Raw genomic sequence first — 26,572 nt, 5'->3', positions numbered from 1 at the left:
GTAAGGCTGTGATAAGACAAAAGGAATGGGAGCAGAGTTAGCTATTAATCCACAAAATAATTCACAGAAAGTACAGAAAGTATTCACAGAAAGTTACTCTTCCCAGAGAGCTACCTGCAGAAGCTTTGTAACTTTTTAAACTGATATTTTAAATTATCATTTGCAAGTGCCGTGGAACGTCCAACTGCTTGACATATGAGCTCCTAATTAATTTTACACACCTCAAGGAAAAGGTAGGTTTTGTGGAAAATGAGGCAAATTGCTAATTTGCAGGTGTCAAGCACATCTACCTCATTATTTAAGTGTTCTCCAGCAATCTGGTAAGGCTTTCCCCTTGCACTGGTATTTGTTGTTTTGATCATGTTTTTCATTGCTTTGAGGTGGACAAGAGAAGAACTATGCAGTTCTCTACTTACACAAGTTCAGAATTTAATGGTTCAAGTGATTCTCCCCATAAAATGGCTTAACAAATACATTCTTTCTTTACTGATTTTCCTTTCTAATATGAAAACCCAAATGCAGCAGCAAAGCTACTGCATTTAGCAATAACAAGTACAATTTGGTGAAATAGTGGCCTTGGATGGTTCCCTCTTTCAGGACTGTAAAAAGAAGAAGAAAATGTAGCTGCTGAAATTAAAGCCAAAACTGCAAATGGGAATTAGATGATGCAAGGGTTGAAAACAGTGCTTCGCATAAGATCTTGATCCTTAAAGAAGTGTCCGGTTCTCCATATCATACAATCTTCATCATCATTAACTACCCTCTGCTTTGCAAACTCTGAGGATTAAAGGCCTTGAGCAAATTATTTATATATATGCTTAAATGTCAAACAGGAATGGACTAACAAATGTTTGCAAATGCTCTCCTGAGTCAAAACTTAAGTCAGTGTGGAAGTAAAGTTGAAAGACTCACATGGGTAGACTGTGTTTGGGAAATGCTGCAGTGCCATTTCATATGCTGTAGTTGTTTTTAGAACTACAAAGCAAAACTTCAGCAATTCAGCAATGCTTAGGATGAAACTGGTAAAGGACTCTCCTCCACTATTTTCTTCTAAACAGAGTATCTGTCCTGACACCGTTTCCTCCAGATACTGATTGTCTTGAGGTGCTGAGCACTGTGATTCACTTTCTTTCTTAAAATCTTACATTGCACAGCTATTTGAAGAGTCTTAGCTACTTTTCCATGCTATTAGACTGAATTTAAGCAGTGATGAGAATCTTGATAAAATTTCAACAGACAGCAACTGCAAGACTAACACTTCACTGAACTGTCTCACTTATAATCTTGAACCTTTTCCAATGACAGAAACAATTAAAGGGGAAGACAATTTGTATTCTGTTACTTTTACATATAATATAATGTAATATATGTATATAATTAGGGAAACAAGTCTTACAAATATTTAACACAGTATGAACACTTTTGAAAGCATTTAAAACTTACACAGGCGTTAAGAAATGGAAAGCAAACTACAGTATACATTACTGACTACATTTCAATTTTTAAGCCCAATCCTGTATTTTTCATGCTCAGTGAACCCTATTCTTACTCTTTTATTAGCTTTGTAAGTACAGAATGAAGACCTTGACTATCCAAATAGACTTCAAACGAAGGTCAACCTATGTTTTTGTGAGACGATGATATTTCCACTGGACATTTTGACATTAATTTTTCAGTGACTGACTAATTTTACGTGCTAATGCAGACTTCTTGACAAAGCTGCGTTCGTGTAAATTCTCGTTTCTTCTTGAAAGCTACTAAGCTATTTTTACCCCTCAAACACACCCCCCGCATACAGCTGTTTCTGGAATATGTGTTAGTTATATTGTTACACTGTCTTTACACAGTGGACTAACAACATCCTGCTTTTCAAAGAGGCTTGTTTCAAAAGAGCCAATTAAGTGAAAAACAATTCTGCATTCTCTCTTAGTTTCAGAGAAACTGTGCTCCGTTGGTTCTTAGCAGAATAATGGAGGAATTAATAATATAAATATGCAGTAATCTGAATTTGCTAGCTCTTGTTCTTTGACTGTTCAGTGGAACATCAATGGGATTATTCATGAGCAAGGGCGAAATCCTACAATTTATATTTTTCCCATTCTTTTACATGAAATGTCAACCCCTGCAACATTTAGCAAAACCACTAGTTAGCCTGTCAGCAGCAACCGTTTTCTAAAGCTCTCTGCTTCACAGCAAGGCAACAGCTCTGTGTACATTCAGCAGCTCTCATCTGTACCGCGCACGCATCTGCATTTCATGCAGGAGCAGCAGCGTGAAGGACAGGATGGAGGCATCTGGGTAAGAAAACTAGCTTCAGAAGCGAAGTAGAGGCGTAGATGGGGAAACATGATAAAACTGGATAATTAAAGGAGAAGGGGAGTGGCTGTACGTATTCACAGGGCTCCCTGTAGTTGTTTAGCTAACAGCCCATTAAGCTGTGGAACCACCCTTTACATTATTAAATAACTTAGACCCAAACAACTGATAGCAAGGAGTTGCACCCCTGTAATGTCCTTTTGTATGGTTGTCTGCCATGCTTCTCTAGGCCCTCCTTAGGGCTGGAGGGTGCCTTCTTACTGGAGCTACTACTTCTGTTCAGCAGAAAAGAGAGGAGAGTTGGTTTTGTACCAGGATGCTTGGCGTATGGCAGCAGAGAATGAGAGCAGGACAGATGCCCCTCTTTCTTCCCCTCTCCCCAAGCCTCCATACAAGCGTATAAAGCAGCCATTACACTCGGGGTACTGCTTGGAAAAAAAACCAAAAAACAGAATATCTCTGGAAAAACAGTAGAAAATAGTGAAATTTTCAAACAGAATAAAAGAGAAAACAATTTTATCAAAAGGCAACAGAAAATGGCAGAGAATGACTCTCAAATCAGAAACCAAATCTCACTGACACACATAGAAAGGAAGGAGAGAATAATGCAGAAGAGATTGCTTCTTTACCAATTTTTCAATAATGCCCATCAATCTCATGACTAAACAGTTCAGATGTTTGCATACTTACTAAATGAGAGACAATATATTAATGTAAGGCAGTTTTATTCATGAGCCACTTAAAATCCAATTAGAATATATGAACTAAAATAAAAACATGCACTTTCCTTGGCAGCAATTTACAGTTCACGTATAGAGCTTTAAAATGTATGTGTGTGGGAAGCTTGTTTGTTTTTATGTGAAGTGCTGAAACTTCTCTCAGTAGGCATAATAATAATTTGCTTTCATGTTTTGTCCTGAAGCATGACTTTTTATTCCTATCCAAAAAACCAGATTTCCAGCTGCATAACCAAACAAACTGCATTACTAAACATAACAAGCTTTTAAACTTCACTCCCAATGAATAAATCCAGCAACTTCTAACCAGTCTCATTTTGCTTTCCTTAGATCTCAGTGTATGGAAACCTATTCTATTCCTTCATGTATACCGTACTCCTTATTTGTAGTACCTGGAAATCAGGTCTTGAAACTCTGATTGCATGAAAAAGGCCTACAGAAAAATTCTTCCTCTTTTTCTTCAAGGCGAGTATGCTTAACATTTTTTTCTTAAAATTTATAGCCATTGAATCTACACTGCAATTGTCTTATCAAGCGTATCAGTTACATAAATGTTAATACTTAGAACATATGCCACTCTAAAATAGGCATGAATAAAATTATTTAAGCCACAATTTATTAATTGATTAAAAACAAAATACTGTAATTTTGATTCATATACATATCCTTGCTTATTCAAGCAGAACAGATATCCAATAAATCAGAACTTAAAAGGTGTTATTTTCTCCTCAATTCCCTCTATTTCTGGTGGTGGTGCCCTTTTTTGTCCTCTTCCTCTATGCACGCTCCATTCCTGGAAATTGTCTCCAGTGTAGTAATTACTAGAAATTGAATTATCTAGAGTCAATGGCTTTGACATACGCCCTGTGCATAGGTGGGATTACCACCTGTAGGGACTGCAGATGGTGTTTATACTGCCCTGACTGCTCAGAGACTTGAGGGAAAGACAGCTTTACTGCTTTGCTTTGGCTCCACACATTTCTTGCCAACGGCAGCAACACGAGTAAAACCACCACTCTGTCAAGCATTCGAGGCCACTTCATATATCCCAAACTGCACTGAGTCTACACCACGGGGACTGTAGTCGTGCTGTAGGGGCTCCATCACAGTAGTTGCCTCGCAGTCCATGCTGCATGTATTCTCTCACCCTTCTGACACTAGCAATTACCAATTCTATTTTGCCAATGGAGATCTGAGGCTGATGCAAACCCCACTGAGCTGGTCAGGAATCTTTTCTGATAAAGAAAATAAAAAAAATTCTGGATCAAAGCCATAGCTGACCAAATTACGTAGGACGCTACAGCATATTTTTCCATCATGTCCCTGCTTTGTTGGTCCATTTGCACTCCTATCTGCTAAAAAGATTTCAGTCTCCATATGAAAATTTAGAATGGACAACTGTAGTGAATTATTATGCATCTTGTAGTAATTGGTGGTTTTCCTGAAATCTTAGGTCCTGAACTCGTAGGAATACAAATGATATGTAATCTTCATTATTTCTAATTAAGAGATTGTGAAGATTCTAGTACAATCTAAAGGCGGACCTCTTGCTCCAGTCTTAAAATATATTAGTTTTATTTTAACATCCTGACTCCTTGGAGGGGACAGGAATGAGTCCTTGCTTCCAAAAAGGATGAACAACACAGACCTCAACACAAGACGAGAACCCAAAGATACACAGCAAGAGAGTTCCTCACTCACTAAAACTAAATTCAGAAACTTTTCTTCTTCTTCCTTAGGGTTTGGCTGTTCTTTCTAACAGCTTGCTTATTTCAAAATATGCCACTTGTAGAAGGCGGCAAAGCCATGCACCTTGGCCAATCTCTGATGGCAAAAACAAGCAAGGTTTGTTATATTTTCAAAAAGAGCTACTTGCACTTTCAAATGCTGAGCATTCTTTTTGAAATGAATTTCTTTGCACACTCAAAAAAAAACTGCATTGGAAAAGAAATACATAGTTTAAAGTATTTGAAGAGTCTTCCCCAACTCTTATTACCTTCCTTTTAATTAACATAAAATAATTTTGCACTTCAGGTTATTTCAACCACAACAGATAAGTCTTACCATTCTTATCTAAGAAGGAGCCTTGTAGAAACAAGCATGTTCTGCAGTAAAAGGGATGTGTCCTTGACAGAGAATAGTTAAGGGAAAAAACGAACAACAACAATAAAAAAACACACACCACAACCCATCTACCAGCCACCTCTTCATCAAAATCTTATTATCTGAAGGGAAAAAGAGAAAATGGAAAGAGGCAAATCACTTTCTTAGTTCTCCAGTCAACTGCTGCATGAGTGCTTTGTTTCCAAACACAGCTCTTCAAATAATTAAACTATTTTGTGCCAAGTATTCTAAGGACCTGCACCATAGATAATTATTTACCTGTTCTCAGTTACATATCATGAAAGATATATCTCTGCAAGTCAGGCTGGAACTCCCAGCTCAGTTCTTCAACTTCAAAGCTACCTTTAAAACCCCTGGCACTTGCAAAGGCATCTACAACTACTACATGGCCGTTGAAATAGATGCTTTTTCATGATACGTTTATCAATGCCTTCCAAAGCAGAAATATAAAAAGAATTAAATCTCTGGAATGTAATTAATACTGTAGTGACCTCAGTCCATGGAGAGTAAGGTTATCAAAGGGGTGATCGCGGTAGAGTACTCTCCTGCATATAGTCAAAGACCAATTGTTACTCTTGGGTAACTCTTTTCTCTACTGACGTTTTTCATGATAAAGCCACTTTTGAAGGCCAAAACTCAGGGCAGTTATTTTTAAAATAAACAAGATGTAAGAGCAAAGAACAGGTAACTAGAAATGCAAATATATAAATCTATTTCAAACATCGCTACCTTCAGCAAGATGAAAGCCAGTTTAACATCAACTTCATACAGAAGAACTTGATAGCAATGGATAAAGGGACAAATCTAAGACACTGGCAAAGTGCCTCAAGTGGAGTTTGTTGACAGCTCTGAACTGAATTTAGGATGTACCGTCACATCTACAAAGAGTCTGGTGTAAAACCGATGAGTGTTAAAGCTTACAGCTTGTTCTGCCAGCAAAGATAGCTGAAAACATCACTCTTGTCAAAAAGCCCCAAACTAAGTGTTTCTAAAGGACTTTTTGCCAGTATACTTAAGTATACATCAGGGTCCCATGAGAAAGACAGCTTCAAGTGGAAGCTGGGGGAGGTGGGGAAGGTGAGGGGGGCTCAGTTCCCTCAAATTTGGCATGACACCAGCAGGGAGCTGCCAAGAAACTACTCTGCTTGCAGTGTCTTCATTAAAAGGCCTAGATAGCTGCCAAATTAACCTCAAAGAGAGGTTATCTTTATCTGTCAGAGTGGTAAAGAAAATTATTAATAATTTTATTGTGGTAGGCATGTAAGACAATAGAGGTTGGGGGGGTGGCCTAGTTATCTTGCCAGTTATCTCACCTCAGCAGTTCACTGCTGTGCACCCAGGCAGAAGTAATAACCGGTGGGAGATTACAAACCTCTTGAGTTTCATCTTTACGACAGAAAGTATCCTCGATACGACAGAGACACCCCTTCCTGTTTTACCTGGCTCACTTGACCCAAGAGCCAGGCCGAGGGCAGATGGGTGCCATGCATCCCCTGGCCACCGGGAGAGCACCTGGAAGGAGCAGGCACATTCCCTCTCCCCCTCTCCTTCTTCAGCCACTCATGACAAAAAGTGGGCCCAGGTAGGAAAGAAAAAACAACCCACAGTGTTCAGAGGTACACTTTTTGCAACTGTTTTGCAGTTTGGTTTTTTTAAAGGTTTCCCGTAAGGACAAATCTCAGCACTTCTGCTGAAGGTGACACCATGAGGCCAAGTGCCTCTGGCAGCCAGACTCTTCACTGGAAAGTCCCCAACAATGTGACCTGGCTCCAAACACGGTAAGCACCATTTCCAGGACAAGAAATTGCAATAAACGCCCCGCCTTTGCTCACTAACACATTCAAATACGAAAAGGACTGACATCACCCTTTTAAAACGAGCACAGTGGTTACTTTCAAAGTAAAGCAGACCATGTGTTGACCTCCAATTACACTGCCCAGAATGAAAAATCAGGACAAATGTTTAAGACACCAAATGACATCACTTTAATTAATGAAACCTGTCTATCAACATAATTCACTTAAATACTTGTCACATTCAAAGCTGCTTTAAAATTACATTAAAGGGATTTACACAAACTGTCCCCAGCTTTCTTGATCAAGCTAAGGTACAGGAATCCCTTCACTTTCTGTATAGGTTTATAAGAAATTAAACGCAAACCCAAGGGCAAAATTAACTTACTGAATATTTTTATTTCCAAACATGTGTGTTGCCCGGAAAACATATTTTCTTTTTTTTTTTTTTTTTCTCTGGAGCCATTAAAAATATTTCTACTGTGACATGATTCCTCTGTCCAGACATGAAAAGACTTAATCCTTGAAAAAATTTTTTTTTTTTTTTTTTTTTTACCTCTGAGCCATTAAAAATATTTCTACTGTGACATGATTCCTCTGTCCAGACATGAAAAGACTTAATAAATCATGCTGACTAATACTCTCCTGAACTTCAGTTTTTTCATTTGTTAATATTACATGCTACCACAGAAGTCTAAGTTTTTTAAAAAAACAAACCCTATAGCTCATTTTCTTCCCCCCAATGCCATCCTGTTTTCAAACATCACCTTATAATCTTTCCATTTTAAAAAGTGGACTGAGGACAGTGATATTTTACATCTAGCTGTGCGAGTGTGTGTGACTGCATTAAATACATATATGGGGGCTTGTTACACACAGTGTGATATAGTGGACTGATCGACATGAATGGATTAGAAGAGACCAGTTCATAAAGAGATTTGGCTTCATGAGAATTTGCTCATCTAAAGCGAGTGTTGGTCTTAGTGCTCACATCAAGAAATCTTGGCATGCCGAAAAGGAAAAACAAATACAATTGCCCATTAGGACCCTCTTGTCCCAACTCCAAGCTTGCTTTGTCCTAGGAAAAAGCCAGGCAAAAAACCATAGAACTCTCTTTTGGCTTAAATCACCCAAAGTATCTTGTTCTTCCTTACCATCATGAACTCAGTAACAATAAAACAAAAGCCTGTTTTTTCTAGTGTTTAAAATCAAGTTTCTAGCCTCTTTCTCAGAGATGCAAATACATAAATAACAATAAAACAAGGGGGTTTGTTCTCTCTTCAGGGCAAAGGCAAAAAAACTCCTCTGTTTTCAATCCAACCAGGCTTCCAAAAAAAGTCTTCCTAGTGCCTGCTTTACAGGCTTTACACAAAGCAAACTCAGAGCAGCCTATGAAGCATTGCCCCCGCGTGCAGCTGGCTTCCCTCAGCACGATCCCTTAGCTTCCTGCCCTTGCCAATCTCTTAGCTAAATCTTCTTCTTTATATGATTTAGTTCGGGTGTCCAAACAACGAGTAGCCACGGTTGCTACTCAGCTCTGCCTGTTCATTTCGCCTCCCCACACAAAATCCCTGAATTCCCATGCCTGCTGTCTTCCTATAGCTTCCACGCTAGCCTACACCTTCCCTTCAACAAATGCTCTGCCAAACTTAGTAGATTCAAGGAGTTTATCTCTTGGGACCATTTTGTTCAGTGGCACAAGTTAGTGTGAGTTATTAGGAAGGCTGCAAGATTAAAATGTTCAAATAATTCTCCACAACTACGCACACAAGACTCATCTGCACAGATGCACAAGCATTGGGACGGTGTGGCCCAAGCGATGGAGTAAGGCAAAGCTAAAATTACCTGAGAAACGCACTGCAGCCATCACCCAGAAGAATACTGCTTTTCCATTGTGTTATTTCGTTAAAAATATTTACAAATCAATCATTTAAAATACACTCAGGGCCATGCATCCTGTGGACAATAGTCTTTTGAAAGCTACCCCTTAAGACTACTTCAGTTACAATACTATTTAAGGATGTTGCAACTCCATGTTTTAAACAAAAACCTACTGTAAAAATCCTTTTACTAAGAAATGCAAAACATTCCCTGTCTTCAGACCAATCTTTGGGATAAATACGATATTCTGACTTTTAGATTCAGATCTTCAGGGGACAGCACAATCAAATATACATTCTTTAGTTCTTTGTATCAAATGGCCTTATCTCACTTAAATATTTTTCTACAATACAGCATGCAACAGTACACTAAGCAAAGGGGAGCAGAAAATAGCATCATGGGAATACAGTAATCAAGAGCATATTAAAAAAAATCACATAGCTAAAATAGAGAGATTATTATTTTGGAAAATTAGTGGTACTTTTAAGTCCATTCAAACAACTTTCCTCCAAATCTTTCATTTCTTTTAATACTGTTACCAGCACGGAAATAAATGCACCAAAAGAAACTTTGCCTCAAGCCCAAGGCTCCCTCTTGAATAATTCAAAAGCAAGAATTTCACAGTGGCTTAATTAAAGGGCCCTCACTCCATTTCTTTACTTTTCCCATGTTGCTGTTACAGTACAATATGCCTCTATAAGGAATTAACTAATTTTGTAGCATCTATGCTGCTTCCATTTTCTTCGGCAATGCAATTATATCATCCTTAAAGTGGCTGTGAACTAGCAATATTGACAACTGAAATACCCATAGTTTTTTACACAACTGCTGTCAGCAAGAAAAACTTCTGAGCATCCTCAAATCTAGTAATTTGTGTCCTGGCAAGAACTAGAAAAGGCAAAACTTCCACATCCACTTTTCCTCTTGACCCCTCTCCTGAATGGGGTAGTGGATTGTGAGGCTCTAACACCTCACAGAAGTTAGAGACTCCAAAATTTATAGCGGGCAAGCACTTGGAGACTCTGCCGTTGGCCCTTTCACTTCAGCCTGGAAAGGCTAACATTTTTCCCCAGCTAAATCAGTTGGCCTAATTAAGAAGTTCTCTGCCACCCCATAAATCCTGCTTCTCTCACGCCTATAGAGCATTCCGTTGGCCCTTTCACTTCAGCCTGGAAAGGCTAACATATTTTTCCCCAGCTAAATCAGTCGGCCTAATTAAGAAGTTCTCCGCCACCCCATAAATCCTGCTTCTCTCATGCCTGTAGAGCATTACAGCTACAGGAACACCTATACTGCTCATTTCAAACAAAAGGTGTATATGCACAACTTAAAAACTGCAGAAACAAGTTAATCTACTGTTTTGAATATGGTCTGTGAGGGCAGCTACTGGAACCTTCAACACATAATGCTATATGAGAGAGAAAATTGTACAGCAATTTTGCATATCACTGTTAATTTACTTGCCTACTAAAACATGCATCACACACATAATGTAAATAATACAAACAGTACTGATAAGGTACATGGGATATTCCCTATGGGATGTTGGCATTACATGGAAAGCAAAGAACACTTGTGCCTTACAGACACGATAGAAGACGTCATGTGAATCTGTATAAAAATGGCTTGCATTTTTAAAGTAGCGAAAGGAGCCAGTAGAGCTAAAAAGCTAGCTGCAACACCACGAACATCCAAGACTGCAAAGTCTACATGGGCGGAAACTAGATTCTGACAAGAGGAACCTTTGCCAAACCCTAACGTAAGACAAGCTGCTGTCCTGGCTAATTTTTCTGAGCAGATCTACTGCCTTTACCAGGCTGACAGTGAATCTGAAAAATCCATCACGGCCTTCTGTGCACTTACCAGTTTCAACACCTGGAGAGGGACGGCGGTCGCGAGTTGAAAAGAGAGACTCTCAGGCAGATCCCTTCAGCTTTGGACAGGTCAGCCTGCATGGCCCCGCTGAGGGCTGGAGTTAATCCGTATGGGTCACTTTTGTAACAAATGGCGGCTCTGCTCTTTTTTTACTTTGTTACGGGTCACTACAGCATTACTGTGTTAACTGACCAACCGTTACCCTGATTTCCAGTCATTAGTTAGAATTTCAAATTAATCTGATCAAACAAAACATACCTTATGAAAGTAAACACTCATTAATCTAATTTAGTCTCCAGGGTCTATTTTAGCAGCACAGGCTAACATGAGTTCTTTGGTACTTCAGCTTAAACCTCATACTCAGATGTGTTATTTCTAACAGATTGCTTTAGACAATTGTATTAGACATTCATATTTTTAAAGAGAAAACTGGAGCTCTGTCATGACAAATTCAGCATTTTATGCACTATGGAACACCATTACCAAAGAATCCTTCCACCTCCACTAAAAATGGGAATTTTATTTTTATCCATGTATAAATTATTTATAATAATTGCAGCATAAAACAGATGGGAAAAAAGTCCATGCCCTACTCTGCTTCTTTTAGATGCATAAAGGCCACACACAAATTTCAGGTGTATTCTAGCCTCCCCATACATAAAAATAATCTGAACACCCAATCTGTGTTTCCTGTTTTTGTTGGACAACTCCTTGGATTCCTCAGACGATTTTAGACCTTAGACAGGTTATACCAGTATAATTATGTGAATTACGGGTACAGGGGTTTTTAACTGTCGTAGATGCATTACTGTGAGCCATAATGGGAAGGTAAAAATCACCGCAGAAAAAGTTATTTGGTTTTGTCTCCCAGCCTAGAATAAGACACTCCAATCCATCTAAGCCCACGTCAATGGAAGGGATGTTTCCACTGTTCTGTATGAGAATAATTAAAGCAAGGAAAAAAAAAACCCCTTCTTTTTTAATGAGAACACCAAAGTCATGAGGGACAACTTCCTTGCAAGTACATTTGGTATAATGCAGTTATAAGCAAAACCTCTTAAAATAAACATTGTGAACAGTACAAAATTACTTCCACTTCTACTTATCTTTCACTTGCAGAGTTCTCAGTTGTCATGAATCTACTTGCTCTGCGGCTGTTTATAAAGCCTTTCATATCAAAACTCTATTATTAGTGCTAAATAATTTTATTTTAAAACCAACATCATGGAGATATTGCTCATACATTACGAAGACTCAAACACGCAGAGAGACACTTCTGCTTTATTTTGCATAGTTTGTCCTCGGCTCAGCTCCCTGGGCGTGCACAGTACTGGAGCTTCAAACACTGACTCCTTTCACGACTCAGCCAGCAGCACAGTTTACTCCGCCAGTCCTTCAGTTGTGCCTGCACAAATGTTTGAGGGGTCTTGCAGAAAAACAGATGAAGGAACTGATGGAGTTAACAAAACCAAACAAAAAAAACTTTAGGGATGCTTTGACTAAATATAGGTGATGTGGATCCCAGACAAGATGACAGCACAGACAGAAGAAACATGCTATGGTTTGAACGAATAAGCATGATGTACAAGGCTTGCTTGGGCAAGAGAAAAATAGCAAGTTTACCGCATTTCTAACACAACTCCAAGTTAGCTCAAAGAATGGTGAAGGAATAAGAAAATGCACGTGGATGTGTCCTATTCAGTCAAGAGCTATATGTTCCTTTGTTAACCCAATCCCAGAAATTGTTTTTCTGGGACCTTCACGATGTCTGTATGTCTGTCTGAAGACACTGGGTAGTTGATACAAAACCATGTACTCTCAGTCAGCATGCTTTGGGAGGGTAAGAGCCCAAAAGGGAATGTTTTTAAGCCCCTAAGCACAGGAGATGAGCAGTGGGGCTTCGCTGCTGAACTCTGAGGTCCCACTTCTGTCAATGCATCACAGAGAGAAAGGGTGGCCAGGGAGTGTGCCAACACAACTCGTCTACCTGCTCAGACCAGCACCACGAAGGTCCAACTTCAGAGGCCCAAACTCCCCAAGGGCATCCACCATAGCAGTATGATATGGGGGGATGTTCACAAAATCATTTTGGGAGCTCTTTGGGTTTCTTTCTAGCTTACAGTCCCCAAAGAGTTAAACTGCAAAAAGGAATAGCCAAAGGAGAATCTGGCCCCCCTCAGAACTTAAGAGGTACAAAAACTAGATGGTTATACTTTCAGGGACCCAAACAGTTGGGACAGGAGGTTCCCCAACATTACAAAAGGGGTCTCAGACACCAGGTCTGTCTGGACAACTGAAGATCCATGGGTAGAAGATGATTAATTTTTGGTCAAGCCAAGCAAATCAAGCTCAAGTACTGTGACAACAAAAGTGAAGGGAACTGAGGACTTCCAACCCACTGTAATTTCAATTTTTTCCCCCATCAACATGTGGAGACATAGATCGCCTTTTTCTAAAAGAAGATCCACCAAGATAAAGACTAGCACGTGACATTTGAGTACACTACGAACAGGACTCAAGAGAAGAGAGCTGATCAATTTTTGTCTTTTTTGAGCATGATGATTTTCACAAATTGCCAATGTTGTTGCATTCCTTTTTAATATAAAATGAACTGACAACACCTGGGACATTGGCTATCATCTCAATAAGGTTCCAAAATCTTCACCAGCTTCAGACAGAGTTACAGGGTACACTGCAAGCTGCTTGTTTTGAAATGATGCATAAATACTGTTCTGCAGGCTCATATAAAAATGCTAAAGCCAACCCAGCCTTAAACAGAATTACATTCATAGAAAGCTGCATCTTACTAATTTCAACCTCATGGACTAGGCGCAAGTTTGGGCCTTTGAATTCCAGTAACATGAATTCTTTAACTGTCATAAACAAATACTTGTTTTTAAGTGCATTTTCTGGTTCCTCTCTGACAGGTTCCCATATTATACTTACACGGGGTCATACCATCTATATGATAATAACGTATGTCCTCAAACTCAGAAGGGAGCTTCCAAAGTACTTATATCTAAATGTAGATCTTCTCATCCTGCCTGTAATTGCATGGAGACAGGACATACTCTTCTTTTCCTCTAAAACTCTACACATGCCATAGATAGTTGATCTGTACTACCATCAGAGTACTCAAAACAAAACACAAGCAGATCAATATCACCACTGCAAATTTCAGTTCCTTCCAGCTGAAAGAAGTCAGTCATATACTTGAACTACCAAGACATACAAGTCACCTAGACTTAAAAGTTTCTTATTTTAGAGACCATGCCAATGATTAAAGGACAATTAAAATATCCGAAATATGCAGGGGTTTTGACAGAAACAATTTATTCTTCCTCTTTTCTTTGCAAAGCACAAACACTAATTTCTACCAATAAAAATATTGCAAACTGTAATCTTGTTTACATTTGTTATAGCAAAATAACACAATACTGCACATGCTGCTCTGAAAATAATTTTCATGTAAGTTAAAAGGTCAGCATGGAGATTTCCTAAGTACGAGTTTTGTTTACTATGGGACCTGGGTCACTACTTCATCTTTGTGAAGCAGCAGTTGCACAACAGTTAATTTTTGGTCAGAATTAACAAACATTATTACTGAACTACCTAAAAGTGATTAGTTACCTAAGGTCTGGGACCAGAAGCCACCAAGTACTGGGGGCCATCCACCTATATTTATTTGCCTCTGAGACAAGAAGGTGTGGCTCAGCTACAGATAAGGTTCCTGTTAAAGTTGAGTTAACTTTTGGGATGAAAGGTCAACATAAGTAAGGGCAAGATACTGGTTCAAGAAGACCACTGCCTCCTTACGTATCTTCTACGAGACCTACATAAAAAGGCAGTGACAAAGATTAGTGTCACGATTTGCAGATACTACTGACAACACCTCTGCTCTGAAGAAGAGCTAAGGTAAAGTCTAGTACTGGCAGTAGCGATTTGGCTACGATGACGTTTGAAGCTGGAAGAAATGACAGGGCTAGGGCTAGGATGGCAGTTCAGCCCAGCAAATACCAGCGCAGAATAAAACCTGCTATCAAAGGGTTATGCGGCTTTATTTACATCTGGAATTAGAAGAGTATGGTGGCCTAGAATAAACGATAATACTGGAACTGGGTTTAGGGTTGGGGCTCAGGCCAGCAGATATTGATAAAAGGCAGATCAGAAAGCGCCTCCAGGTTAACATGAAAAGTGGTGCTGGCTTAAACCATCTGACTGCAGAGATCAGTGGGATAAGGAGTGAGATAACATTAAGATTAGGAGTGGAATTAGGGTTTGAGCATACTCTGGAAGAGGTTGATAAACTGCATCATCTCGTTTCAGTATCAGGGAGGGCCACACGCCGTGATAAAGGTGCCGCATGACAGGACTTCATACACCAAGCCCAACACCACCCAGCATGCCAGGCCTACTTTGTCTATATCCTCTGTTGACCCAAGGCTCCTCAAGCCGTGCATGCGCTGTCAACCTGATGCGTTCCCGACCCCTCAGGATTACTGAATATGTACACTTCTGTCCTTGTGTATGTGCACAGCGAATGTGTCACTCCTGAGATGTACAGATTTCCTGTACTGTATGTGCACAGTGCGTATGCACTGTGGATAGGGGCAGGGAAGAGGGCCCCAAACAAGGAAAGCATCTGTCTGAAAACATCCAGTCCTTACTGTCTCTATCTCTCCCTTCATTTGCACTAGGGCTGCCATACCCGAAATACATCAAAGACTAAGAAAGTTAAGCGTCTGGCAACCGACATCTCCTCTCTTCATAGATGCATTTTTAAAAACAGTAGATCAAGTCTGTGCAGCAGGTTGGTCCTGCCAAGGAAATCAAAAGCCAAATCAGCCAAATATATCGAGAAGCAGCACAAACGCTTGTCTATGTCTTCTCCAAACAGGAGCTTTGCCAATGATCATCTTGGCAGTACTGTTTAGCACTTACCCTTTTCCCAATTCTTGGGAATAGATGTCCACCACGTTACTCAGCATTTTTCAGGTTAGGTGAGGGTTCAGGGTTGACCTTGCCTACTTCACATTACAGAAAAACCTGACACATCTTATCTATCTCTGTGTTTTAATCACAAAATAGGCTCACCCACATCAGTGATTAATGGTAAAAAATTCAGCCTTAGTGGCAGACAGGCCTTGGACCTGACAATGACAGTTTCTGGAGAAGAACGAAACATATAATCACATTTCAAGGACAAAATCATGTCCATACTGGAGACTATATAGTTAAAAACCTTAAAAATCAATATAAGTAGCACACAGCCCATCTCTACCATTTTCCAAGCTTGCAATTTAGAGAATGCAGGGTAGACAAGAACGACAGTTGCTCAATTCAACAAGCAAACCTGCTTCAGCATTCACTACAAACTGCAGAGGAGAAAGCTTCACAGTGAGTCTTGCCAAGAGGGAATTACAATAATCGAGCCTCATCGTCACAAGACCACACACTACTGTTGTGAAACAGTCACTGGGTAAATAAGGGTGTAGCCTGCAACACGGTTTTCCTACCACTGGGGGGGGGCGGGGAAGCCACACACAAAACATGGTCTTACCCCTGAAAAGGTATGAGGTCAAGAAAAAAGGATCTTACAAATCCACACTGATGTCAAAAATGTGGCAGAACGATGCTGCCATTCTTGTACTGCCAATGCAGTAACGACACAGAGTAGGGAATAAAAGCAAGTTGCAGAGTTAAGCCTGCAGCAAATAATTTAGGCAAAAGCAACAACAGCAAGAGAAAAGAATTCCAAGGGATGGCAGAGTAAAAGTTAGGACGATGTAGAAATGACAGCTGAGCTTCAGTTCACTAAGGTGATGTCACAAAAGCGGTACATTTCCAGGATGATAAAAAAATTAATAGCAAAAGATGATAGAAGTTAAAATGTAAGATGCCGATTTAGAACATAGAAATAGGCAGGTACCTCAGACTAGCAGAGATATGTATTAACAAAGCAGAACCAGAAAGCTGCCATTCAGCAGCCTTAACAGTTGAAACCTGACCAAACATTTTTGTATTTCAGGGATGTGTACCAGTGTAACTGAAGAGAAGTTTTCCAAACTTATCTTTTCTTGCTTGCAGAAATCAAGTAAAGAACTTGCAAAATAATCACTTCTACAGTTCACTGCCCTCAGCTCTGCATATACAAATGTCTCTTCTGCCTCTGCACTAAGAGAAACTTCCTCTTAATGATCCAACTTTGATTCTCCCACCAATTCACAGCATTTTTGCCAAACTGGGGGAAAGGAGGATATATTGCATCTATCCTCTACTTAACACCATGCTGTTTGGAGCAGTTCCCAGGGAGGCTTAACAAGGTGCTGCTGGCCACTTCTAGGGAAGATGAGTGGGCGGCGGGGAGCGGCAGACAGAAGAGAGAGCAAAGCAACCTTCGCTCCTGCCTGCAGCGAGGGCACCGACTCAGCACAGCTGGGAGTGGCAGGGGCTTGAAGGGGAGAGTACTTCATCCAGCCCTCCCCATCACAGGGGAGCGAAAGGCCATTTCATTCGTTTCTCTCTCTGACCCCTGCTTCTCTGAGGGAGGGAGAAAAAACGAAGGCATTAAGCATTCAGTATTATTTCTGATGCAAGAAGGATACAAAACCACCTCAAACAAAAGTTACTCCCATATTCCAGTCTCCTAAGAGCTTCCCTCTTTACTGACAACCCATCAGAAGTGGCGGGTTTTAGTGGGGTCTTGTTTCTGTCTGCTAATGCGTCCTGATGTGCTATCCGGGACACTCTTCTAGTCTCAGCTTCCACCACTACACTCTTAATTTCTGTGACAGACTTAAGCTTCTGGTCCTTAGGTATGACTTACATTTATGAAGAAGCAATATACAGGGTTCAATCAAGTTAGCACACCATTTTCCAACCTGTATTAAACTCTCAGATTATTTATGACGTAAACCAATTATACAAATTTTGTCAAAATCCACACTTACTAATACCTTTGTCTGTACCAAGAGCTCACTGGGCTCTAAAATTTGTACTGAAGACTAATCAATAGAAAATAGAGGGTTAATACTTTTAAATGATTGTTCACAGTAGCCCAGATAACATTAAAGAACCTGTTGCAATTAAAATTCATAAGCTATATTTCCAAATCTCACAACTCAGGTCAAGAACCGCAACCATAATGATCGTCAATGAAATACTGCATCCTGACTCACTCCATATAATTAAGCTACTCTTATAAAAGCACTCCTCTGCTTCAGTAGAGAAGGGTGGCAAAGGAAGAAACTGATAAGGAATAATTATACTAATACCGCACTAATGAAAAGGTGAATTAATTGAAACAGCCCATGAAGTATCCAAGTGTACACAAAGTAATTCAACAGATGTTACACTGGAAGGCTGACTATCCAGTGCATGGATGAAATCAGAATGTGATATTAATGGCACATCCAACGATAAAAGTTGATCATGGATTTTCTGTTGCTTACTGTCAAACATGAAATACTACTGCATGTCATTTTTGCAAGCAAACCTTACAGAATGACCAGGGAAATCAGAAAATGATACAGCCAGTATCACACTGGACAATAACATGGAAAACAGAGTTGATTTTCTCATTGATAAAAACAGTGAAATATCATATAAACTGCCCATTACTGTACCTTCATGACATCTTTATAGGAATGAATGGCCTCAACTTCCTCTTTGTCATCATCATTGTCATCCTCCACTCCTTCATCCAGAGCATCATATCCTTCATCCCTACTCCCATCTGATTCTGTGGTATTAGTCATGTGGTCAATAAGCTGCTCCAGTGGAGGACTTAATTCCCGCTCTTCATTGTCCTTCAAACCATAGTCCAGGGCTTTATATATAGTAATCCCTAGTGATTCAATAACCTATAAAAGTGGAAAAGAAATATTTATTAATGCCACTTACATGAATGAATAGGCCAGTCTAGGAACACCCTTTTCTGGTGTTTGTATAACAAACTTAGCAACTGAGAGGGCAATAAACATCAAAATTAAAGAGAAAAATGATCCTCTAATACCTACAGTAGTACTTCAGTAATGCAGCACAGAACATGCAAGAGCAGGTCATACCACATACCTACCGCTTTCTTCTTTCAAAGTTTGAAATAAAAATTCATAATTTAGAAACAAAGCAGGACTTTTTTAGATTATTTTCCCTTTTTCCTTCTAATACGACAAACCTTAAAGTAACATTACTCTAGACTTTGTAAGACTGTATTACATGCATATGACTTTGGGGGGGGGAGGAGGGGGGGCATAGGGGTGGGGGGGGGGGGGGGGGGGCAGGTGGGAAGAAATTAAAAGAAAGAATAAACTAACATGAGATGTCTCCCGCCTCCCACAAATTAACAACACTTGGAAACTGCCCTTCAGTTTCTGCATCTCTTCATTGACCTGAGAGGTGTCTGGACACAGCTGTGGACATCGCAATATTGGACATCCCAATATTAACTCACTGAGCACTGGGACATCAGCCCACAAGAACTCCTTTGCCTGTTGCACAGCCGATGGAGGCACACATATTTCGCTGAAACTACTAACAATTGGATTTCATAGTAATGAGATAGTACCTAAATTTTTCATTGAACTTGAGGCTTCTTTTTTGCGCTGTCAAGAGCAAAGCGAACAGATGACCTCTTTACTCAGTGTAAGCTAGCAAAAAATTGTCATAAACATCCCAAAATGCTAAATGCACATTTTCTTTCTTGGCATTAATTATTTTCCTTACAAGTAACATTGAAGCTTCTAGCATTTTAAAGATGTAAAGAGATGGTGTTTCAAATTGAGGCATTTGGAAATGGGTATTAATGGAGAGGGAAAGGAAAATGGGCTTGCAGGAGTAAACCACAAGAAGGTAATGTTGCTGCTGGGAGATCCTTGTCTGACAAGGGAAGTAGGACTGGAGTTATTGCATGCAATCTCTGATCTTCCTTGTGTGTTGTGATGGCTAGCATGTCACACAAATGAGCAGACTCCAGTGTAGGAGTAGTTGGCACTAGAGCAACTTTAATAACAGGAGCATTTCTAAACATACCAAACCTTGTCATCAAATGCCATTTTCTCTCATCTGGCTTTCAGTACTATCCTGGTCAACACACTTTTTAATGCAGATTTTTGAAATTCTATTTGGGTAAATAGGACAACACAAATAGATTCTTGAAATATTAAATTTGACTCTTGAAACATTAAATTTGACTCTAGCAGCTTACTTATTTCAGCACAGCAAAGTATTTTTGGTCTGAGAGGCTGGAGGTTAGCAAAGACTTAAAATGATAGCCTATTAGTTTATCTAGACAGACAATTTAATGAACTAGCTGTAGGCTGACAGCTTTACACTTGGATACTTCATTCCTCTGCTGAGATTACCTTGCAGTGCAAATTCACTTTGCAAGACAGTGGCTAATAAACAAACAAACAAACATAAAACCCAATACATTAAAAACACCCTTTTATAATTTATTTCCAATAATTTTGATAACTCGATTCAATATAAATAATTTTCCTATGCTATTCTCTTGAAATGTGTTTATACATATTTGGAAAATATTCTTAAAATGCAGTTAAGAAAAGTGATTAGGCAAATTAATGAAGAAATGGCCTTAATTTATTTAGTTCAAAGAACAGCTTCTGACTTGGGAAATGCCAGTGAGACAGCAAAGTATACCAGGGAAGCATCACTGCATGCTTGCTCAGTTCTCATACCCTTCCCCAGCCTTCTGCCATGACCCACTTTGGAGACAGGACACTGCACCATATAGACCTTAAAAAGTAGCTGTAACAGATGAAACTTAGGTTTGCAGCATATCTGGCCTGCGTCTTAGAGAAGCTATTTTGTAATAACTGTCTTGTAAAACTTGTATTGTTAAAAAAAGAAAATCTGAAAATGTGAAAATTTCACAAAATAAAATATATTCTACTGCTAGACATGTATGTTTCCTGTAACTCAGGTTCTGAGTACAATCTCAACATACACCCCTTCAGCAACCGAAAGGCAACAAAGAATACCAAGTTAATTCAAATTTGAAGTAGACCTAAATGAAAATGAAGTACAATTGAATAATCGCTTTGCTATTTTAAACACTTGGGAGTAAACACAATGTGAGTAATTTCTAAGTTTAATAAAAACTAAATTTGAAAGAGCTTAGCATACATGAGGAGGACTGAAATGTCCAAATTAGATGCAAAGAAAATAATGTCTTGTGCCATGCAGTGATGGCTGCTGAACACAGTTTCTGGATTTTGCTACACCAATACTTGAAAAAATAGAAGGGGGGGGGTTTAAAGAAAGTGCGTTCTCTCTGCCTCCTTCTGTTTGGGAAGAGGATTAAGGCATTCAAAAGCACCGTGGCTAAAACGGGATGACAGCTGCTGCTTTCTTTGATGTATCAGCAGTGGGGCTTTTGCAGTTCAGTAATATGGTTTGTGCATTTTTACGTACTGTGAACAGATTTCATAATACATGCAAAGCTGACACAACACAAAAGCCTGCAACAGCACCAATTCAAACCTATGTTTCAGTCTCTCAGCTTCTTATTTAGGAGTGGTGACCAAAACTATTTATTCAGTGTCTGTCAGTATCACAGATTCTTCTTGCTGAAAGACAAACATCCTAACTGAGAAACTTTGCTTTGACTTGCATTAAAATGGAAAACATTCAGTGCTTTCAGTAATCCTGGTTTACTGAGGATCTTGTAAAACCACACAAGTGCCATATGAATATCAAACAAAAGTCACAGAATCATCAACACTTCTTCACATGGACAAAACTACTAATGCAACTTCACACAAATAAAACTTGTATGTGTACATAACTAGAAACATAATATACAAGGTTAGACAGCTCACTGCTGCTTAAATGCATGAGTGCTGTCACTTTGCCTGTAATACAAATCAAATAAAACAAAAAAGGAAAAGCTTTTCACAGTTGAATTGATTAATTGATAAATATGCAGGTTTTGAGTTGGATAATCAGGGACTATCACTTATTTTTTTAAAAAGGATCAATTATTTACAAAGAAGTCACTGGTTCTAAACTGCACTGTTTGCTAATTTCACACAAAATAAATACTTGTGGAACCTAACAAGTGACAAGCACTGGCATAGTTTTCAATTTTATCTGTGAAAACAGAGGTATAGTAGGAAAAACAAGGCTAAGAAGGGACTTAGCAAGGCTCTTTTAAACCACAGAGTTGTACATTAACACACCAAAACAACTGTATGACACCGAAATAAGTGCCAGCACTAACGATAAATGATGCTGCTCAATTCAGATGGGTGGGGGGGGGGGGGGGAAATCAAGTTCTACACCTTGAATTTTAGAACTCATTTGTTCCTGACTGATTTAAATTTTGGCGAAGGACCTGATCTTTGCAAATCAATCAGTGGCTAAATAGCTTGAAAAAACAAACAAGGAAGTCTGCGTTATTATGCTTTACACCTTCTCACCAAGTTCTTTTGAAAGTCATGGCTTCAGACCAAAAAAAAAAAAAATTTCCCACAGACGGAACTCATACTCTGTTGTGCTTAAATCATTAGTGAAAGGGGAATTTTGTCTCACCGTATGCGAGTATTCTTTCAGTTCCTACACCAGCCTGGACTCGTATTATACTGTTCTTTTACAACAAGTTGCGATAAAGTTGCTGGAACACTTTGACTTCAAACACGATGTAAAAACAATATCCTCACGCCCCTTCTACACACACAGCAAAACCAAAACCTAAACGATTATTTTCATACACAACCACTGCATGGAACTTTCCATTCCGTATACCTTCCTCCAACGCATTAAGGCATGCCTCTTGGAAAGGGGTTCATTAGGGTTTTAGGTCTTTTATATGACACAAATTATGTTCTTCCAATGAACACTGCCAATTTTACATTCTCAAAAACTCTTCAAATATACAGCCTTTGTATAGGAACCAAACATGTCTGAGACTTGCAAAAGTCTCGAGTGAAATTACTGAGAGTATGTCACTTATCTTTTTTCTTTTTTTTACTTCAGAGAAGAATCCTTTCTTCCCCTCAACATCTCTCTCTCTCTCTGACTCTTCCTGAAGCCTAGATGAGAACAGGCAGAATCCACATGCCATTCCCCCCACTCACCGCACACACAATAGGGCACTGTCTGAGCTTTCATCCCCTTCCTAGGCTTGCCTCAATTTTTAAACAAAGCAACAAAGCCTAAGGACAGGCTTGTACTTACAGCAGCAAAGGGCTTTTTTTCAGCTCAAATGCCTGTCCCTCCCTAAAGTTCTCCCTTCCTCCAAAAGCCACTCAGGTTTTGTATCCCTAAATTGGGATTAAAGATGCCGTAAAGCTCCAGCTCCTAAGGTGAGTCAACTAACTTTGAATTTTCCCACAGGCACCTGAGATATGGCAACCAGTCACAACAATATTTGCATTACTACTGCTCTGTCTTTTATGAATTCTAATAATTTTTTTAATAAAAAATTATACTATGATTATTATTTTTAGGTGCTCCCATTTCTTACTAGCAGATCTCCAACACACTTTATGAAGGAGAATCACTCTGCCTTACGGTAAGAGTGCTGAGAGCCCAGAACTGGCGTTAGCCACAGCACTCCTTAGGGCAGAGCTCCTCTCTGCCACCAACTCTGCCACCACCCCTGGCATAAGGCAGCACTTAGTCAATCTGCAAAGACTAACCTGTCCTACTGCTGACTTTAAATTAGCCTGCCAGGAGCCCCACGCTGTACTTCTGGAATCATAACACACAGCATAAACATATCCGTAGACACCCTTGAAGTCAAGAGTTAAACCTGAGTTATCTCAGACCTTCTATGCGCATTAGGAGAAGACACACAAACACACACAAGTTTTTGTGATAAAATTCTGTAATATAGTCCAAAGGACAGGCATGTTATAAATTTATGTAAACCCAACTTTCCTCTCCAGCTAGATGACAGAGGGAGCAAGCTATTGCTCTGGTTATCATTTCCATTTGTAACAAAGTAATTTGTTATTCTTCAGTATCCAATTCTGGAACTGAAAAAGACCACGCTTTTAGGAAGGGTGAACAAATAAATGTGGTTAGGATAAACCAAAGTACACTTTTCGTTATTTACCTCATCCTTAGATGCCCTACATAACGCTCGAGAGTACCTCATGGAAGAGTACGTCTAAATAGGTTGTTGTAAGAGATGCATTGCTGTCACTGCATACCTCGGGTATACTAACATAGTTTTTACCACAGCATTCCCCAGTGGAAACAGGCTAGCATTACCCAGGTTTTAATAGCTGGGGACATTGCTAAATTTAAATATGACCTTCACTAAATTAGAGCAACTTGCAACAGACTGTCAAATGAGAACAGTGAAAAAACTTCCAAGTGCTTCCAGGTAAACAGCAAGGATTTGGAGTATTTCCGATGAATCAGATGAATCACTCATTTCCAAAGAATATAGGCATAAGATACAGGATTATTTAACTTCTGGGTGATGTTGGTTTGCTACTGAAATAACGAGATACTGCTTTCTGCAATATAATGAGCCTTGCTATTTAAGACAAAGCAGTAATAAAAGCAAAGAGAAAAAAACAAAGTCAGAGTATGTCGGGTCTAATAGAAAATAAATATGAAAGGACATTAAATACGCCCTTTTAACAAGATTCAGTCTGTTTTAGATACATTCAGAGTTAGGAAAATTTCTCTACCATATTCAGGGGAGATCTTTTTCAAAATTATTTTATATCCATGAGTCTTTGAATGCGCTAAGTGGATCGAGAGACCTACTTACTGAATTCTTTTTACTATTCAGGTATACATTAAAGATTCAGTGGAAGAACTCCTGATCAAAGACACAGAACAAGCCTAAAACATACAAAGGGGATGCTTGCTTTTTTGGGTTTTGTTTTGTTCCCCCCCAAAGTGAATATGTAAAAATTTAAGCAGTTAAATGTTGTTGGACTCAGTTGCCTGTAATAAAGTAGCAGTAATTTAACTGTAAGTTTATTAGGGCTCAAGTGTAATATAACTCTCCAACTTATTCAAAGGTTCTGATAATTATAAACATGTTTTTGGTTGTTCAAGTTTCACTATAGGTATTATCTAAGGAGAACTATCATTTATTAGCATAAATGAAAGCAGAATTTATTCCATTGTATCAGTCTCAACTTACATTTTATCTGCTGCATTAAAACATTGAAACAAAAACCTCATTTCTCTTCTAGTTTTTGTTCATACATTATAATCCCCAAGATTAAGACAAATTGTTACTCTGTTATTAAGGAATTTATCCAACCTGAAGGAATTTCACCAAAGCAACAGTTCATCCCCAGAGAAAAACAAAATTAAATTCCCTGATTTAACTGTGGAGACTCCAGTAATAGCTGAAGCTCCAGCAAAAGAATTAGGTACAATAATTAACACATATGGTGAAAGTCATTTGAAAGTTCTTAAATACACCTCTCTTCATATCACGGTTTTAAATACAGGTCATGTTATCCCGATCCCATTTAAGTAAATGGCAGAGATGGCGATGACATTAAGAATTCTAAGGTTGGAATATATTTGCTGAAACAAATAGGCAGAATGGGTATGTTGTTACATTTCCCTACTGTAGGCTTAAAACTATCTGAAAATTGTCTTAAAATATCCTACCTATTTAGGATTTTAGGCACAGTATCTCGTCTTGATTTTTTAAGAAACATTTTATTATCACAGTCTATAAGACAATTTGCACAAAAACTTCATTCAAAATCTTAGCGGCTTCAAAATTAAGTACGTTAAAATTAAGTTTGTGAAAGCCTTAATGGCTATGGAAATGCTATTTCAAAATATAAGGAGAATATATGTTTTTTATCTCGAGTTAAAAACACAAAATCAGACATGTCACAACCTTCTGCTCTAGTTCCCTTCTCATGTACACCAAAGCCATAAATCTGCCATTACTCTTCAGAGCAATGCTTCTTACACATAAGAAGTATTTTTGGAAAGAGAAGTTTCAATGCAGTATTAATCTGATAAATCAACAGGAAGTATTATCACATCAGAATCATTTAATACTACACCTATCCAACCAAATCAGTTATTATTCTTTTCAGCACATATAAACCTTCAGTATTGCTGACTTGACTAAATAAAGTCAGGTCCAAAGTTTTTGTTGTCTTTTTTTTTTTTAAACGATGAAATATAGTTAAACATCTATATATAGTTTTATATAGAAATAGAAAGCAATCAGGTGAACTCCCCAAGTAAGCCAACAGAAAGAGTAAAGACTTCAGTTGACTACCAAAAACATAACCAGGCCACAGAAACTCCAGTGGGGTCAAATTTTCTAAGAGACAGAAATTGCCGTTTGCCGTATCAGCCTTTTGAATAAAGCTTTATCTAGATTACATGAAAGTATCAGATTAACTACAGCAAAAGATTTTGTAGTGAGAGAGAGGAGTGACCAGCTCCAGGAAAACTGGTATAAAGGAGAGTGAAACTAGTTCAGTAGCTCTGATCCTGAGAATTCGTGTGCGACTGGTTTAAATTTGGCTGATATTGCATACCTGCCTATGGTCTGTCAGACAAGCTATAGAAGAAAGATAATAAAACGTTTACAGTAGCTTTGATTCAGTTCAATTTATGGTAGTCATGAAGCGATGCAAAATCAATGCCACTTGTATTCAAAATACCTACACAGTTCAACTAATCTACTCAAAAAGTCAGTTTTCATTAACTGCTCAGCCTTCCCACATAGATTTCATTTAAACCACTACAGTTGCCTGCTACAGGCTTGGCCCCCATTTAATTAATCCAAAAATTAAAGTGAGTAAACACCTGCTGCAATATAAACCATTTTTTCTCCTGTGAGTCAAGAACTTTCTCACACCTATTTTCCCCAAA

At 38.9% G+C, this 26,572-nt stretch overlaps 1 protein-coding gene across 1 annotated transcript in view; it reads right to left on the bottom strand.

Moving 5' to 3' along the window:
* SPIRE1 (spire-type actin nucleation factor 1) overlaps window positions 1-26,572 on the bottom strand; it is a 125,228-nt gene that overhangs the window by 50,318 nt on the left and 48,338 nt on the right. The window contains exon 3 of the mRNA XM_009318579.1: window positions 18,352-18,588. Coding sequence (XP_009316854.1) covers window positions 18,352-18,588 — 237 coding nt within the window. The remainder of the gene's footprint in view (window positions 1-18,351; window positions 18,589-26,572) is intronic.

This window comes from Pygoscelis adeliae, unplaced genomic scaffold (assembly GCF_000699105.1).
Source record: "Pygoscelis adeliae isolate BGI_AS28 unplaced genomic scaffold, ASM69910v1 Scaffold42, whole genome shotgun sequence".
In the NCBI taxonomy this organism is placed as follows: Eukaryota; Metazoa; Chordata; class Aves; order Sphenisciformes; family Spheniscidae; genus Pygoscelis; species Pygoscelis adeliae.
This window is presented reverse-complemented; position numbering and strand designations above follow the sequence as displayed.